Source organism: Notolepis coatsorum, assembly GCF_963971535.1.
Source record: "Notolepis coatsorum genome assembly, chromosome: 6".
Taxonomy (NCBI): Eukaryota; Metazoa; Chordata; class Actinopteri; order Aulopiformes; family Paralepididae; genus Notolepis; species Notolepis coatsorum.
Genome location: NC_140170.1, coordinates 178,573,836 through 178,588,358, shown reverse-complemented (window position 1 = coordinate 178,588,358; position 14,523 = coordinate 178,573,836). Strand labels below are relative to the sequence as shown.

The window sequence follows — 14,523 nt, the reverse complement described above, 5'->3', positions numbered from 1 at the left end:
AACTAGATTAAATATGAATATGAACACATGGGGAAAATAATGTTCATTCGTGGAATGAGCTAAAAAATATAGGTGCAGTATTATGTGATTTTATTTTTTGACCAATAGTTTTGATAATGTAACCCTTCTAGCTATATTCTGTGTTGCACTGCTGCCATCTGGCGGCGTCAGAGGGTTACGACGAAAATAAAATAGCACTGTTGCTTTAAATCTTCTAACAGGAAGTCCGGCGCTCTTGGCGGCGGGTAAACTGAACCTGGTTGTTGTGAGGAAGAGCTGCTGGTTGCTATGTTCATAGATGGCTATGTTACTTAGCTCGATAGCTACCGGTATCTAATGTTCAACTGCTGTTAGAGGAGGTTATATCCGTTACACTTCAGACATAAAGCAGGCAAGCAGCTCAGATCAAACAGGGTTTCTTCAACGGGTTATTTTATCCGTCATTAATAAAGATGAATTCTGCCTGGGTGAGTCTGGTAGCTTTTGACACGAACTAACTAAACGGCGTTGATAACACTGAACCAAGTTAACAACAGACTAGCGATTGATTGATTGATTGAAAACTTTATTAACAGATTGCAGAATGGGTACAATACAGTACAGCTCAATACACACAATTGTTAAGGGATGCAGACCAGAGAAAGACTTTCGTCTTGTTTACATCAGGGTCCCCCATTTTCAATTCATCAGGACATATATGACATACATGACATACAGATAGTCAGTACTGCTACATCTATACATTTATGACATACCAGATTTGCAAATACAGTACTGTTTGTGATACAAAAAGAGTCCAGAAAGTGTCTTAACGTCTCTCTCTCTCTCTCTCTCTCTCTCTCTCTCTCTCTCTCTCTCTCTCTCTCTCTCTCTCTCTCTCTCTCTCTCTCTCTCTCTCTGTCTCTCTCTCTCTCTCTCTCTCTCTCTCTCTCTCTCTCTCTCTCTCTCTCTCTCTCTCTCTCTCTCTCTCTCTCTCTCTCTCTCTCTCTCTCTCTCTCTCTCTCTCTCTCTCTCTCTAGTCTGATCCCACCTTAGAGAGACACTTTAAAGGGCACAGAGACACGGTCACCAGTGTGGACTTCAGCTACAACAAGAAGCAGATTGGTAATGTCTGTACAGGCAGCTGTGTGCGAGAGAGAACTGTTCAGTAACGATAGGTGTCGAAAAGCAAAGTGAAAAACCTTGTGAATGATAGAGAAATATGATGATATATTTGGTCGTATCGCCCTGCATTAGGCATGTTAATCGGAAGACTTCAACCCTTGGCAAATGACAAGGAGTAACTAAATAATACCCCCCAGTGCCTAAATAACATGTCAGACTTTCAAATCCATACAGAGATGTACACTTTCCATAAAATTAACGTGTCCTCTTTTAAAGTTTAGTGTTTGGAATCTTTATTGGCAGTGGAAAAAATGGCATCAGTTCATTCCTCCTCCTGCGGCTCCTCTTCATCCCCTCTTCATCCCCCTCTTCCTCCTCCTCTGTCTCCTCTTCCTCCCCTCTTCCTCCTCCTCCTCTGTCTCCCCCTCCTCTTCCTCCTCCTCTTCCTCCTCCTCCTCTGTTCTCCTCTTCCTCCCCCTCTTCCTCCTCCTCTGTCTCCCCCCTCCTATTCCTCCTCCTCTGTCTCCTTCCTCTCTCCTCTGTCTCCTGCTCCTCCTCTCTCTCAGCTACAGGGTCTCTGGACTCCTGTGTGATGGTGTGGAATTTGAAAGCTCAGATGAGAGCCTACCGCTTCGTGGGACACAAAGACGCCGTCCTGTCCGTCCACTTCTCCCCCTCTGGACATCTGCTGCCTCGGCGTCCAGAGACAAGACCGTCCGTCTCTGGGTCCCCAGCGTGTGAGTTTCATGCACGCAAGTCAAGTGTTCCTTTGTTAAAGTTAATCCCCCCGGGGAAATGAAAGTGTCATAGCAGCATAGGGGGTGTAACGGTACACAAAGACCACGGTTCGGTACGTACCTCTGTTTTGCTGTCGCGGTTCGGTACGGGTTTACGGTACAGTGGGGGACAGTTTGGCTTTCCATGTTCCACTCAGGGGTGATGTAGTGTGTGCAGTAACTAATTGTACTTGTAGGGCTGTCAACGAATATTCTATATATTGAAATTAATAATCGAAAAAATAATAATAATTATATTAGATTGTGAAAAAAACAGCCCCCGGTGGGCAGTTACAGTAACATACCGTTGCATTCGTTTGGTACACACTATAGCCGTTCGGTACGGTACACACTGAAGCGGTTCGGTTCAGTACGGATACGTGTACCTTTACACCCCTAAATAGGTAGTAATAATAGAACAAAGTGCAAATATACATACTGTAGTTCAGTGTAGTATGATAATAGTGATAACAGTAGTCGTACTGAACAGTAGTGAATGACAGGATTAAATCAGACAGTAGTAATAGTGATGATAGTATACATGGTCCAAACCGTCATAACACACTGCAATAGAATCCGTGCTGTTTATTTAATTTTTTTTATTTAACTTTTTTACTTTATCATTTCCCCCCCCTCCTTTTTCTGTTTTTCTCCCCTCCCAATGTTAGTCGTTATGCTAATTCCCAATCCCCTACCTTGTTGTTGCGTGCTCTGCCCCCTACCGTCGGTCTGGGAGGACGGAGACTATCACATGCTTCCTCCGACACATGTGTAGCCAATCCCCACTTCTTTTCACCTGGCAGCGCAGACTCTCACTGGGAGAGTGTAACGTGTGGAAGGTCACACTACCTCTCCCAGATCCTTCCCTTGCTGTGCAGGCGCCCTGACCGAACTGTAGGAGTCGCTGTTTTACAACGACCAGGACCCGCCCTCGCCGGCTTCCCACCCGCTGACACTGCCAATTGTGTCAGTATGGACGGTCGACCAAGCCGGAGGCACCACAGCTGGATTCGATCCCACTGTCTCTGTGGTGGGTAGACAGACGCTTAGTCCGCTGTGCTACCCGGCCGCCCTCTGTGTTTATTATTAACACTTTGATTACCGGCCATTAACATGGTAAAGCATGGTTAAATGCCACCACCCACTTCAATGATTGATTGATTGATTGATTGAAAACTTTATTAACAGATTGTAGAATGGGTACAATACAGTACAGCTCAATACACACAATTGTTAAGGGGATGCAGACCAGAGAAAGACTTTCGTCTTGTTTACATCAGGGTCCCCCATTTTCAATTCATCAGGACATATATGACATACATGACATACAGATAGTCAGTACTGCTACATCTATACATTTATGACATACCAGATTTGCAAATACAGTACTGTTTGTGATACAGAAGGAGTCAAGAAAAGGGAGTATATACATTTGACGGTAGAAACTGTACATTGGAGGAGGTTGTGTGGGGGGGGTTGGGTACATTGGGATATTGACAACCATACTGGGTAATTTACATTGGAGGTGGTTGGGGGGGGGGGGGGCCGGGGGGCACACTGTATAAACAAGTAATACTGTACATTGAGGGGGGGGGGGGGAGGAGACACTGTACAAACAAACAAAATTGTACATTGAACTATTGACAACCATACTAGGTAAATGACTGTACATTGGAGGGGGTTGGGTTAGGATATTTACAGGGGCCAGTGTTGAATTGCAGTCTCCCGTAGGTGTCCCTTGAGAGAGGTTTTGAAAGTGGGTAGTGATCCACATTCCTTTACAGCTTTGGGTAGGGCGTTCCACATTGATGTGGCATAATTGCGAAACGTGTTTAGTCCCTTATTTGAGCCGAATCTGGGTTTAACATGATTTGTGGAGCTCCCTCTGGTGTTGTGATCGTGGTATTCACTGACCTTTGGGAAGTATTTTGACATGTACATGGGTACCTGATAGCGTTGTGAACTCATAATCTCTGTCTTAAATTATGGCTATGTGTCTAATTTGCCTGTCGCTTATCAATGACTTGTTTGCAGTCAACATTGTCGAAACGGATTGTTTTTTAATCGGTTAATTTCCGTTTTATAGCATTTTGAAAAGCCCTCGTTTTCAAGGAAAATATATAGATTCCGTGATAAAAGGCATTTACTGGAATATTCTGGAATACACAAACACGTTGTCATTTTTCGGCCTATTTATGAATCGTTTTCAAATAAACGCTAGATTATCGATAGTATATGTGTACTTATGCACGCTATAGAGGCGGGCTGAAATATCGATTCTCTCATTTCCTGATCGCGCACACACAGACACACACACACGCATAGGGCAAACGCTTATATCTCTGTGAAAATAGCTCTGATTATCCTAAGACTGGTAAAATAAATTCCTTACCTGAGATCAGATGTTATCCAAAAAGATTATTCCAATTCCTGATCGTCATTCCAAATATCGATCACGCTTATTGATTACAGTGTTGGGTACTGTAAATACATAATCCACGCGTTTTCCGGGCCGGCGAGCACAATGGATTCTTCAGTTGGCTTGAGGGAAAAGTTAAATGAGGAAACTGGCCACCCCCCCCCTTCGTCAGTGTAAAGTAATGGGGTGCAGTTACACAGGGAGAGGCGATAGGGGGCGGTATCTTCCCAATTGAGCTCAGAGAGACTCTGCAGCACTAACCCGAGGCTCGATTGATGAAATATGAATTCAAATCGCCAAAAAAAAAAAAGACAAACAAACGCTATATAGCGTCGGGGGCACTCAAAGGTCGGCATGAACTAACGACAAAACGCGTCCGTGGCACTCAATGTGTTAAAGGGGAACTATTTTACTATTTCTTTCACTATTTGGGCACTTTTACACAATTCCTGTGAGTCTATGGAACACCTCTGTAATATATATATATTTTTTTTATTCATTGTTTTGTATTTCTAATCAAGTCCTCAAAAACAGCATTTTTCTACCTCAAGATCTCGAGCCGTTTTGAGGCTGGGCTCCTAAACCACTGTGTGGCCTGGTGGCAACTGCCACATTATCATGCAGCTGAGTCTCTCTGACATCACAAATCATCACATTTTCAGATGACTCAGTTCAGTGAGGGTGAATATTGTGAGAGGAGAATTGGAAGAATGCGCCAATATGAGAATTAGAGACATAGATCATATTAATATAAGTTCACATAGCTAGGAAACAATGCTAAACACTCAAAAAGGCCATTTATAAGATAGTTCCCCTTTAAGAGTCAGCTCCAGCAAAAAATCGCGCCACATATCAAGCATACAGTGAAAGTAAATGAATCTGTCCACCCTGAATTAAACCCTCTATTTAGATTTTTGGAGATTTATCCATGGATAGCTTATTGGGGGGTCAGAACCTCAAGATTAGCCACCTGCAGACGGCAGGGAGAGGCGTGGGGTGGGGGTGTGACGTATATTTTAGTTGATGAAATATTAAACACTTTTTTATTTCAGTTTACAGTATCACCTCGATCTCCATAATAAAAATACATTAAAATAGCCGTTATGTATTCCCATATTATATATTTTTCTTTCAAACCTACAGGGAGCCACTGCAGAGTGTCTGAAGAGCTGCGGGTTGCCGACCCCTGCACTATGCAAACACACAGAAATCAGATTTCGAGCAGGGCAAAAGTTTAAGCAACGTTTATATAAGCCATAGGAAAGCACAACAGAACAGGGCAGCAGCGACCCCACACCAGGAAATAACTTATAATAATAAATCAGAAAATAATAATTAAATATTTCCCTTATGGCTTTGGACTACCTCTTTGAAGAAAGTCCGGCAACTGTCCAAAAATCCAATAACAAATAACTTTAACATAGGCTAATAATAAATCATATTCACCCATTCAGGGCAACTGTTAGGCCTAATGCCTAATTGGCCAACTTTGCCTGTCTCTCTTTAACTATTTACAGTCGTTTAATTCCATTAGAATCCAAATGCGTCGTGGAGGAGAAGAATAGAGTCCAGCGTAGATGGCTTCAGTGCGGCCCTCCTTTACTCCACTGACGTTTCTCTCGCTGCTGCGGCTACCTGCAGGAATATGCTGAATACAAGCTAAACCTCCCAGTCGTCGCATTGTTTTTTTTTTTAGAAGCTCCCTTTGCTAAATTTCTGCTTAAATTCTTCCATGGCTGGGTGCCACAGTGGCGCACCACGTAGCTGCTCTCGCAGTGTAATCGCAGCGTCCGGGGTTTGAATCCGGCCTCCCCATCTTCATCCGACTTTCCTCTCTGCCTCTCCTATCTCAGATAAAAACTGTAAAAATGCTAAAAAAGAAAAAATCAATAAAAAGAAATTCTTCCATGGCTGACACACTGTCTGTCACTGTAGCCTACTTCTCGCTAACATTTCCCACGGGGGAGCCCGAACCATGCGCGAAAGCAATAACCAATCACAAGCAGAGTGAGGTGTGTGTGTGTGTGTGTCTTTTGCGTGTCACCATGTGCAGTCACACAGATGCTTCAGCAAGGAGCATAGACTAGGACTAGGTCGCACAGCAGCCAAAAAGAAAAAAAAGAGAGAGAGCAGAGAGCAACTCCTAATGTGGATGATGAAGAGGAGAGGGCCGAGTCCAGAACCCTGGGGAACACCTTGTGTGACTGTGGATGTGACGAGGAGTGGTTCTTTTAAGGAAACCGTTGGTTAGTTAGGATTGTACAGCATACAACATGATGTTGTTTTGAGTAATCTGATTGTCATTTGCTGTAAAAACATAATTTCAATAAAATAGCAAACACAAGGGTTTGTTCCAAATAAGTTATTTAAGTACTGTGTACAAGGTTGCACAATAGTTAACGTTGAACATGAAAACGCATGCGCACGCACACGCACACACACACACACACTCACACACACACACACACAGTGGAACAAAGGACAGAACAATCACATATTAGACGATGATGCGTCTGTTTCTAAGCTGGCCCCAAGCTTTCACTGCATAAACAAATACATATATATACTTTAAACACATGGGGGCGCTGGCGCGTTGTCATAGTGGCTCTGCACCCTATACCATTGTTTAGGGAAAGCCCTGTAATGGACATCAATTAATCTCCCTGTCAATCAGTCAAACGTTATTTATAGAGCACATTGTAACATGCTGCCTGGAAATCTGACTGCATTTACTATGTAAACGTTCCTTTGCTTGTGTGTGAACTAAGGCTGCGCCATTATGACAGAAATCATAATCACCATTATATTTTGATTGATATTGAAATCACGATTTATTAAACACGATTACTTCTTATTGATTTGAGAACATTGTATGACGACGACGACGACTTGTTAGTTTAGTTAGTTTTATCTTTCCTCTCAACCTAAAGGCTACCTTTCTGTCATCTTCCACGAGTTACCAAAGATGTTGGAGAAACGCATTGTGGCTCCTCCCCCCTCCCTCTCGACACCAGCTTGGGGAGCCGAGGGGCGGAGCCGAGGGGCGGAGCCGAGGGGCGGAGCACAGTGTGTGTGTAGTAACTTCTGTGTGTGTGTAACTCCTGTGTGTAGTAACTCCTGTGTGTGTGTGTGTGTAGTAACTCCTGTGTGTGTGTGTGTAACTCCTGTGTGTGTGTGTGTGTAACTCCTGTGTGTGTGTAGTAACTCCTGTGTGTGTGTGTAACTCCTGTGTGTGTGTGTGTAGTAACTCCTGTGTGTGTGTGTGTAACTCCTGTGTGTAACTCCTGTGTGTGTGTAGTAACTCCTGTGTGTGTGTGTAACTCCTGTGTGTGTGTAGTAACTCCTGTGTGTGTGTAGTAACTCCTGTGTGTGTAACTCCTGTGTGTGTGTAACTCCTGTGTGTGTGTAGTAACTCCTGTGTTTGTGTAGTAACTCCTGTGTGTGTGTAGTAACTCCTGTGTGTGTAGTAACTCCTGTGTGTGTGTGTAGTAACTCCTGTGTGTGTAGTAACTCCTGTGTGTAGTAACTCCTGTGTGTGTAGTAACTCCTGTGTGTAGTAACTCCTGTGTGTGTAGTAACTCCTGTGTGTAGTAACTCCTGTGTGTGTAGTAACTCCTGTGTGTGTAGTAACTCCTGTGTGTAGTAACTCCTGTGTGTGTAGTAACTCCTGTGTGTAGTAACTCCTGTGCTGTGTAGTAACTCCTGTGTGTGTGTGTGTAGTAACTCCTGTGTGTGTGTGTAGTAACTCCTGTGTGTGTGTGTAACTCCTGTGTGTGTAGTAACTCCTGTGTTTGTGTAGTAACTCCCGTGTTATGTAGTAACTCCCGTGTTTGTGTAGTAACTCCTGTGTTGTGTAGTAACTCCTGTGTTGTGTAGTAACTCCTGTGTGTGTGTGTGTAGTAAGTAACGTGTGTGTTGTGTAGTAACTCCTGTGTGTGTGTAGTAACTCCTGTGTGTGTAGTAACTCCTGTATGTGTAGTAACTCCTGTGTGTGTGTGTGTAGTAACTCCTGTGTGTGTGTGTGTAGTAACTCCTGTGTGTGTGTAGTAACTCCTGTGTGTGTAGTAACTCCTGTGTGTGTGTAGTAACTCCTGTGTGTGTGTAGTAACTCCTGTGTGTGTAGTAACTCCTGTGTGTGTGTAGTAACTCCTGTTAGTCCTGTGTGTGTAGTAACTCCTGTGTGTGTGTAGTAACTCCTGTGTGTAGTAACTCCTGTGTTTGTGTAGTAACTCCTGTTAGTCCTGTGTGTGTAGTAACTCCTGTGTGTGTTTAGTAACTCCTGTGTGTGTAGTAACTCCTGTGTGTGTTTAGTAACTCCTGTGTGTGTGTAGTAAGTAACTTGTGTGTTGTGTAGTAACTCCTGTGTGTGTGTAGTAACTCCTGTGTGTAGTAACTCCTGTGTGTGTGTAGTAACTCCTGTGTGTGTGTAGTAACTCCTGTGTGTAGTAACTCCTGTGTGTGTGTGTAGTAACTCCTGTGTGTATGTGTGTGTGTGTGTGTGTGTGTGTGTGTGTGTGTGTGTGTGTAGTAAAGGGGAGTCCACAGTGTTCCGCGCTCACACGGCCACAGTGCGCAGCGTCAACTTCTCTGGTGACGGACAGATGCTCGTCACCGCCTCCGATGACAAGACCATCAAAGTCTGGACCGTCCACAGACAGAAGTTCCTCTTCTCACTCAACCAGCACATCAACTGGGTCCGCTGCGCCAAGTATGACACACACACACACACACACACACACACACACACACACACACACACACACACACTTATAGTCAATCGATTGGTTGGAAAGATTGATGACTGCCAGTGGAGCTAGGTGTTCTCTGGAGGAAGACGGCCCTGGTCTACAGCCTGTTATCAACATAATGAAACGGCTTCAACGGAGCCAGGAGGACCAGGCCTCAGTGTTCTAATGTAGATGTGCTTTATTTCTACATACATTTCTACATGAATCCTGTTCTAGCCTGGTATCCTGTTCTAGCCTGGTATCAGACTGATATCCTGATCTAGCCTGGTATCAAGACTGATATCCTGTTAATCTTTGGTCTATCATGTATAACTGTTTATCTGTAGGTCTATGAACTGTTCATCTGTAGGTCTATGAACTGTTAATCTGTAGGTCTATGAACTGTTAATCTGTAGGTCTATGAACTGTTAATCTGTAGGTCTATGAACTGTTCATCTGTCTCTGTGTAGGTTCTCCCCAGACGACCGTATGCTGGTGTCGTCCAGCGATGACAAGACTGTTAAGATCTGGGACAAGAACAGCAGAGAGTGTGTCCACTCCTTCTATGAGCACGCTGGGTGAGGAGACACGGGCCTGATGTACTCTTGTACAGTGCGTTCAGATGAAACGGGAAGATAAACAATGTCTCTTTGTACTCCTGTCAGTTTGACACTGGCAACACTGACGTGAAGACATGCTGGTGCATTTGTTCTCAACAGTAGCATTGTTGATGTTGACAAAAGCAAAATTCAGAGTGATTCTTCCTGTTGTGGAAGAAAAATTCAGAATGTTTCCTTTCAAAAGAGGCCAGACAAGAATAGCTTTCAAATGACTTTGGGTATGCAACCGACAGGACTGTTAAGAGGTTATAGGTGTTTTATCAAGATGATCTGTGTGTTAACACATCCTAATACCTGGGAACACACAGATACACTGATAGAACACCACGTCCTAATACCTGGGAACACACAGATACTCTGATAAAACACCACGTCCTAATTAGGGATGGGTACCGAATTCGGTACTTTTGAGGTACCGAACCGAAACACGTCGGTACTACCGAGTATCGATTCAAGTGAGATACCAAAAAATAAATAAATTGTTTTACCTTTTTTCTTTTCATGTCAACGTTCACACGCACAATATATGCTTACCTAGGATTTGACTTGATTCAACAACAAAGCAGTCGGAGCAATGGCAAACCGAAAACTGTTGAAATTGTAGTTATTTGAAGTTTGGATATTCTTTTTTACGACTGAGGTAGTTAAATTTAATTTTGAGACTAAAGTACAGAAAAAAGGTACCGTTGGGTACCGGTATCGATTCACAGGTACCGGTACCGTATCGGTTCAAATGTGAAAGGTACCCATCCCTAGTCCTAATACCTGGGAACACACAGATAAAACACCTTTAACACATCCGAATACATGGAAACACAGATACTCTGATAAAACATCTTTATTAACACATACTAATACATGGAAACTTTATTTAACAGATTGCAGAATGGGTACAATACAGTACGGCTCAATACATACAATTGTTAAGGGGATGCAGACCTGAGAAAGACGTTTGTCTTGTTTCCATCAGGGTCCCCCATTTTCAATTCATATAGACATTTATGACATACACAACATACATGACATTTATGGCATAGGGACATATAGGTATTTAGTACTGATACATTTGTGACATAAACGGTATTCAAATATACAGTACTGTTACCCCTAGATCCTGACAGAGTATATACATATGATGGGGAGGGGACTGTACATTAGGAGGGGGTGGGTGGGTGGGAGAGAAATATACATACGGCGGGGAGGGAATATATACATGCGGTGGGGAGGAGACTGTCTATTACGAGGTGGTGGGGGTTTTGGGCATTTACGGTGGCCAGTTTCGAATTGCAGCCTCCCGTAGGTGCTCTTTAAGAGCGGTTTTGAATGTGGGTAGGGATTCACATTCCTTTACAGCTTTGGGTAGGGCGTTCCACATTGTTGTGGCATAATTGCGAAACGTGTTTAGTCCCTTGTTTGAGCCGAATCTGGGTTTAACATGATTTGTTGAGCTTCCTCTGGTGTAGTGGTTGTGGTATTCACTGACCTTTGGGAAGTATTTTGACATGTACATGGGTACCCCGGTCGTATAGTGTATCTTGTAGACCAGGCCCATTGCAAGTTGCTGTACTCTGTCGTCTACTCTAAGCCATCATAGGTAGTCAAAGTGGGCAGGGGTGAGGTGAGGTGGGTTCTAGGAGTAAGGTCAAGCAGTAGTCTGACCAGTTTGTTTTGTGATGTTTGTAATTTTGTTTTAATCGCCTTTGAGGTGCTTTGGTACCATGAGGTGCACGCATAGTTGTAGTACCCTTGAATGAGTGCTCCTGCCAGAGTCTTCAGGGTATTCTTGTTTACCAGAGAGGAGATCCGGTACAAGAATCGAGTTCGTTGGTTGACTTTTTTTATTACATTGGATGCCATTTTGTCACAGGAAAGATTTGCCTCTAGGATGGAACCCAGGTAGGTAAACACATCATAATACATGGAAATACACATACTCTGATTAAACGCATCCTAATACATGGAACTACACAGATACTCTGATAAAACACATTAGCACATCCTAATACATGGAAACACACAGTCTGATAAAACACCTAACAGGCGCCCCCAAAATTGGCCATTTTAGTTTTCATTTTTGAGGACTGCATACTTTCTTTTTCAAACCAAAATACTATACTTTATACTTATAGCACATGCATGAGCCTGGTCTCTTTTGAAAGATGACATTCTGAAGTTTCTGATACAATAAAGAAAACTTTACTCAAGTTTTTCTGTAGTAGTTATTAGTCCAGAAGTAGTATTTCCAAAAACATTGGTATGGCTGAAAAGACACTTTTGTAGTACATGTCCAAATTTCATAAAAATCCGTTCAGAAATGAGTGATTAGAAGCGGTTTTGGTAAAAGGTGAGAGGGCTCAGAAAACTATTTTCTCATAGACTTCAATGCATTCGATGGATAATTCTCTTCCTGTTTTTGCTCATGACTTTTCACCTAGATCCCTGATTCGCTCATTCCCACATGGGGTACCATTGGAAAGCCCTACTCATTGGTTACAACCCTGTCCGATAATATTAGAGATCGCCAAATTATTGACTGAGGTAGAGGCTCGAGAGTCGGGAGTGGTATTTGAAAAAATAAGAAGTCTGCCGTGTACTCCGGCGCACGCCTCACATATCGGCATGTAACTCGAGAACCGCTGAACGGATTTTGTCGACAGGCAACAAATAGGGCATTAATTCGATATATTGTATTAAAAAATATGGTAGATGTCGCCAAAGTGCCGGTGCGCAAATCGTCCTCAACAGGGCCGACATGTGGGCTGTTGTTAGGTGTTTTATCAGAGTAACACACAGATATTCTGATAAAACACCTTTTAAAGGTGTCCATGTATTAGGATGTGTTAAAGGTGTTTAATCAGCGTATCTGTGTGTTTCCATGTAGTAGGATGTGTTAAATAATAATAATAATAATAATAATAATAATAATAATAATAGATTTAATTTATATAGCACACTTTAAACTCAGTGAGATCTCAATGTGCTTCACAGCAGAAGGAAAATAAAATAAAAGGTCCGCGCTGCCAGGTGAAAAGAAGTAGTTGATTGGCTGCACATGTGTCGGAGGAAGCATGTGATAGCCTCCACTCTCCCAGACCGACTGTAGGGGGTAAGTGCGCGACGGCCAGGAAGGGGATTGGGAATTGGCATAACGACTAACATTGGGATGGGAGGGGAAAAAACGGAAAAAGGAGGGGAAAAAAGTTTTAAAAATAATAATAATAATAATAATAATAATGTTTTATCTGTGTGTTCCCAGGTATTAGGATCTGTTAAATGTGTTTTATCTGTGTTCCCAGGTATTAGGATGTGTTAAAAGAGTATTTGTGTTCCCAGGTATTAGGACGTGTTAAATGTTTGTTTATCTGTGTGTTCCCAGGTATTAGGACGTGTTAAATGTTTGTTTATCTGTGTGTTCCCAGGTATTAGGACGTGTTAAATGTTTGTTTATCTGTGTGTTCCCAGGTATTAGGACGTGTTAAATGTTTGTTTATCTGTGTGTTCCCAGGTATTAGGACGTGTTAAATGTTTGTTTATCTGTGTGTTCCCAGGTATTAGGACGTGTTAAAGGAGTATTTGTGTTCCCAGGTATTAGGACGTGTTAAAGGAGTATTTGTGTTCCCAGGTATGTGAACAGTGTGGACTTCCATCCCACTGGGACCTGTGTGGCGGCAGCCTGTACTGACAACACTGTCAAGGTCTGGGACCTCCGCTCGCACAAGCTGCTGCAGCACTACCAGGGTAAATAACTGACTGTTACCAGGGTAAATAACTGACTGTTACCAGGGTAAATAACTGACTGTTACCAGGGTAAATAACTGACTGTTACCAGGGTAAATAACTGACTGTTACCAGGGTAAATAACTGACTGTTACCAGGGTAAATAACTGACTGTTACCAGGGTAAATAACACACTGTTACCAGGGTAAATAACTGACTGTTACCAGGGTAAATAACTGACTGTTACCAGGGTAAATAACTGACTGTTACCAGGGTAAATAACACACTGTTACCAGGGTAAATAACTGACTGTTACCAGGGTAAATAACTGACTGTTACCAGGGTAAATAACTAACTGTTACCAGGGTAAATAACTGACTGTTACCAGGGTAAATAACTCAACACTGTTACCAGGGTAAATAACTGACTGTTACCAGGGTAAATAACTCACACTGTTACCAGGGTAAATAACTGACACTGTTACCAGGGTAAATAACTGACACTGTTACCAGGGTAAATAACTGACTGTTACCAGGGTAAATAACTGACTGTTACCAGGGTAAATAACTAACACTGTTACCAGGGTAAATAACTGACACTGTTACCAGGGTAAATAACTGACTGTTACCAGGGTAAATAACTGACTGTTACCAGGGTAAATAACTGACTGTTACCAGGGTAAATAACTGACTGTTACCAGGGTAAATAACTGACTGTTACCAGGGTAAATAACTGACTGTTACCAGGGTAAACAACTGACTGTTACCAGGGTAAATAACACACTGTTACCAGGGTAAATAACTAACTGTTACCAGGGTAAATAACTGACACTGTTACCAGGGTAAATAACTGACTGTTACCAGGGTGAATAACTGACTGTTACCAGGGTAAATAACACACTGTTACCAGGGTAAATAACTGACACTGTTACCAGGGTAAATAACTGACACTGTTACCAGGGTAAATAACTGACACTGTTACCAGGGTAAATAACTGACTGTTACCAGGGTAAATAACACACTGTTACCAGGGTAAATAACTAACTGTTACCAGGGTAAATAACTAACTGTTACCAGGGTAAATAACTGACACTGTTACCAGGGTAAATAACTGACTGTTACCAGGGTAAATAACACACTGTTACCAGGGTAAATAACACA

General features: G+C 42.7%; 1 protein-coding gene across 1 annotated transcript in view; it reads left to right on the top strand.

Annotated features, from left to right (window-relative positions):
- The first annotated feature begins 369 nt into the window (after positions 1–369).
- Positions 370–14,523, top strand: part of LOC311231205 (uncharacterized protein) — an 84,841-nt gene continuing 70,687 nt past the window's right edge. The window contains 7 exon segments of the mRNA XM_084317745.1: positions 370–467; positions 1,020–1,104; positions 1,671–1,793; positions 1,796–1,841; positions 8,828–9,007; positions 9,497–9,604; positions 13,269–13,384. Of these exon segments, the coding sequence (XP_084173871.1) occupies positions 453–467; positions 1,020–1,104; positions 1,671–1,793; positions 1,796–1,841; positions 8,828–9,007; positions 9,497–9,604; positions 13,269–13,384 (673 nt within the window). The 5' untranslated portion in view covers positions 370–452.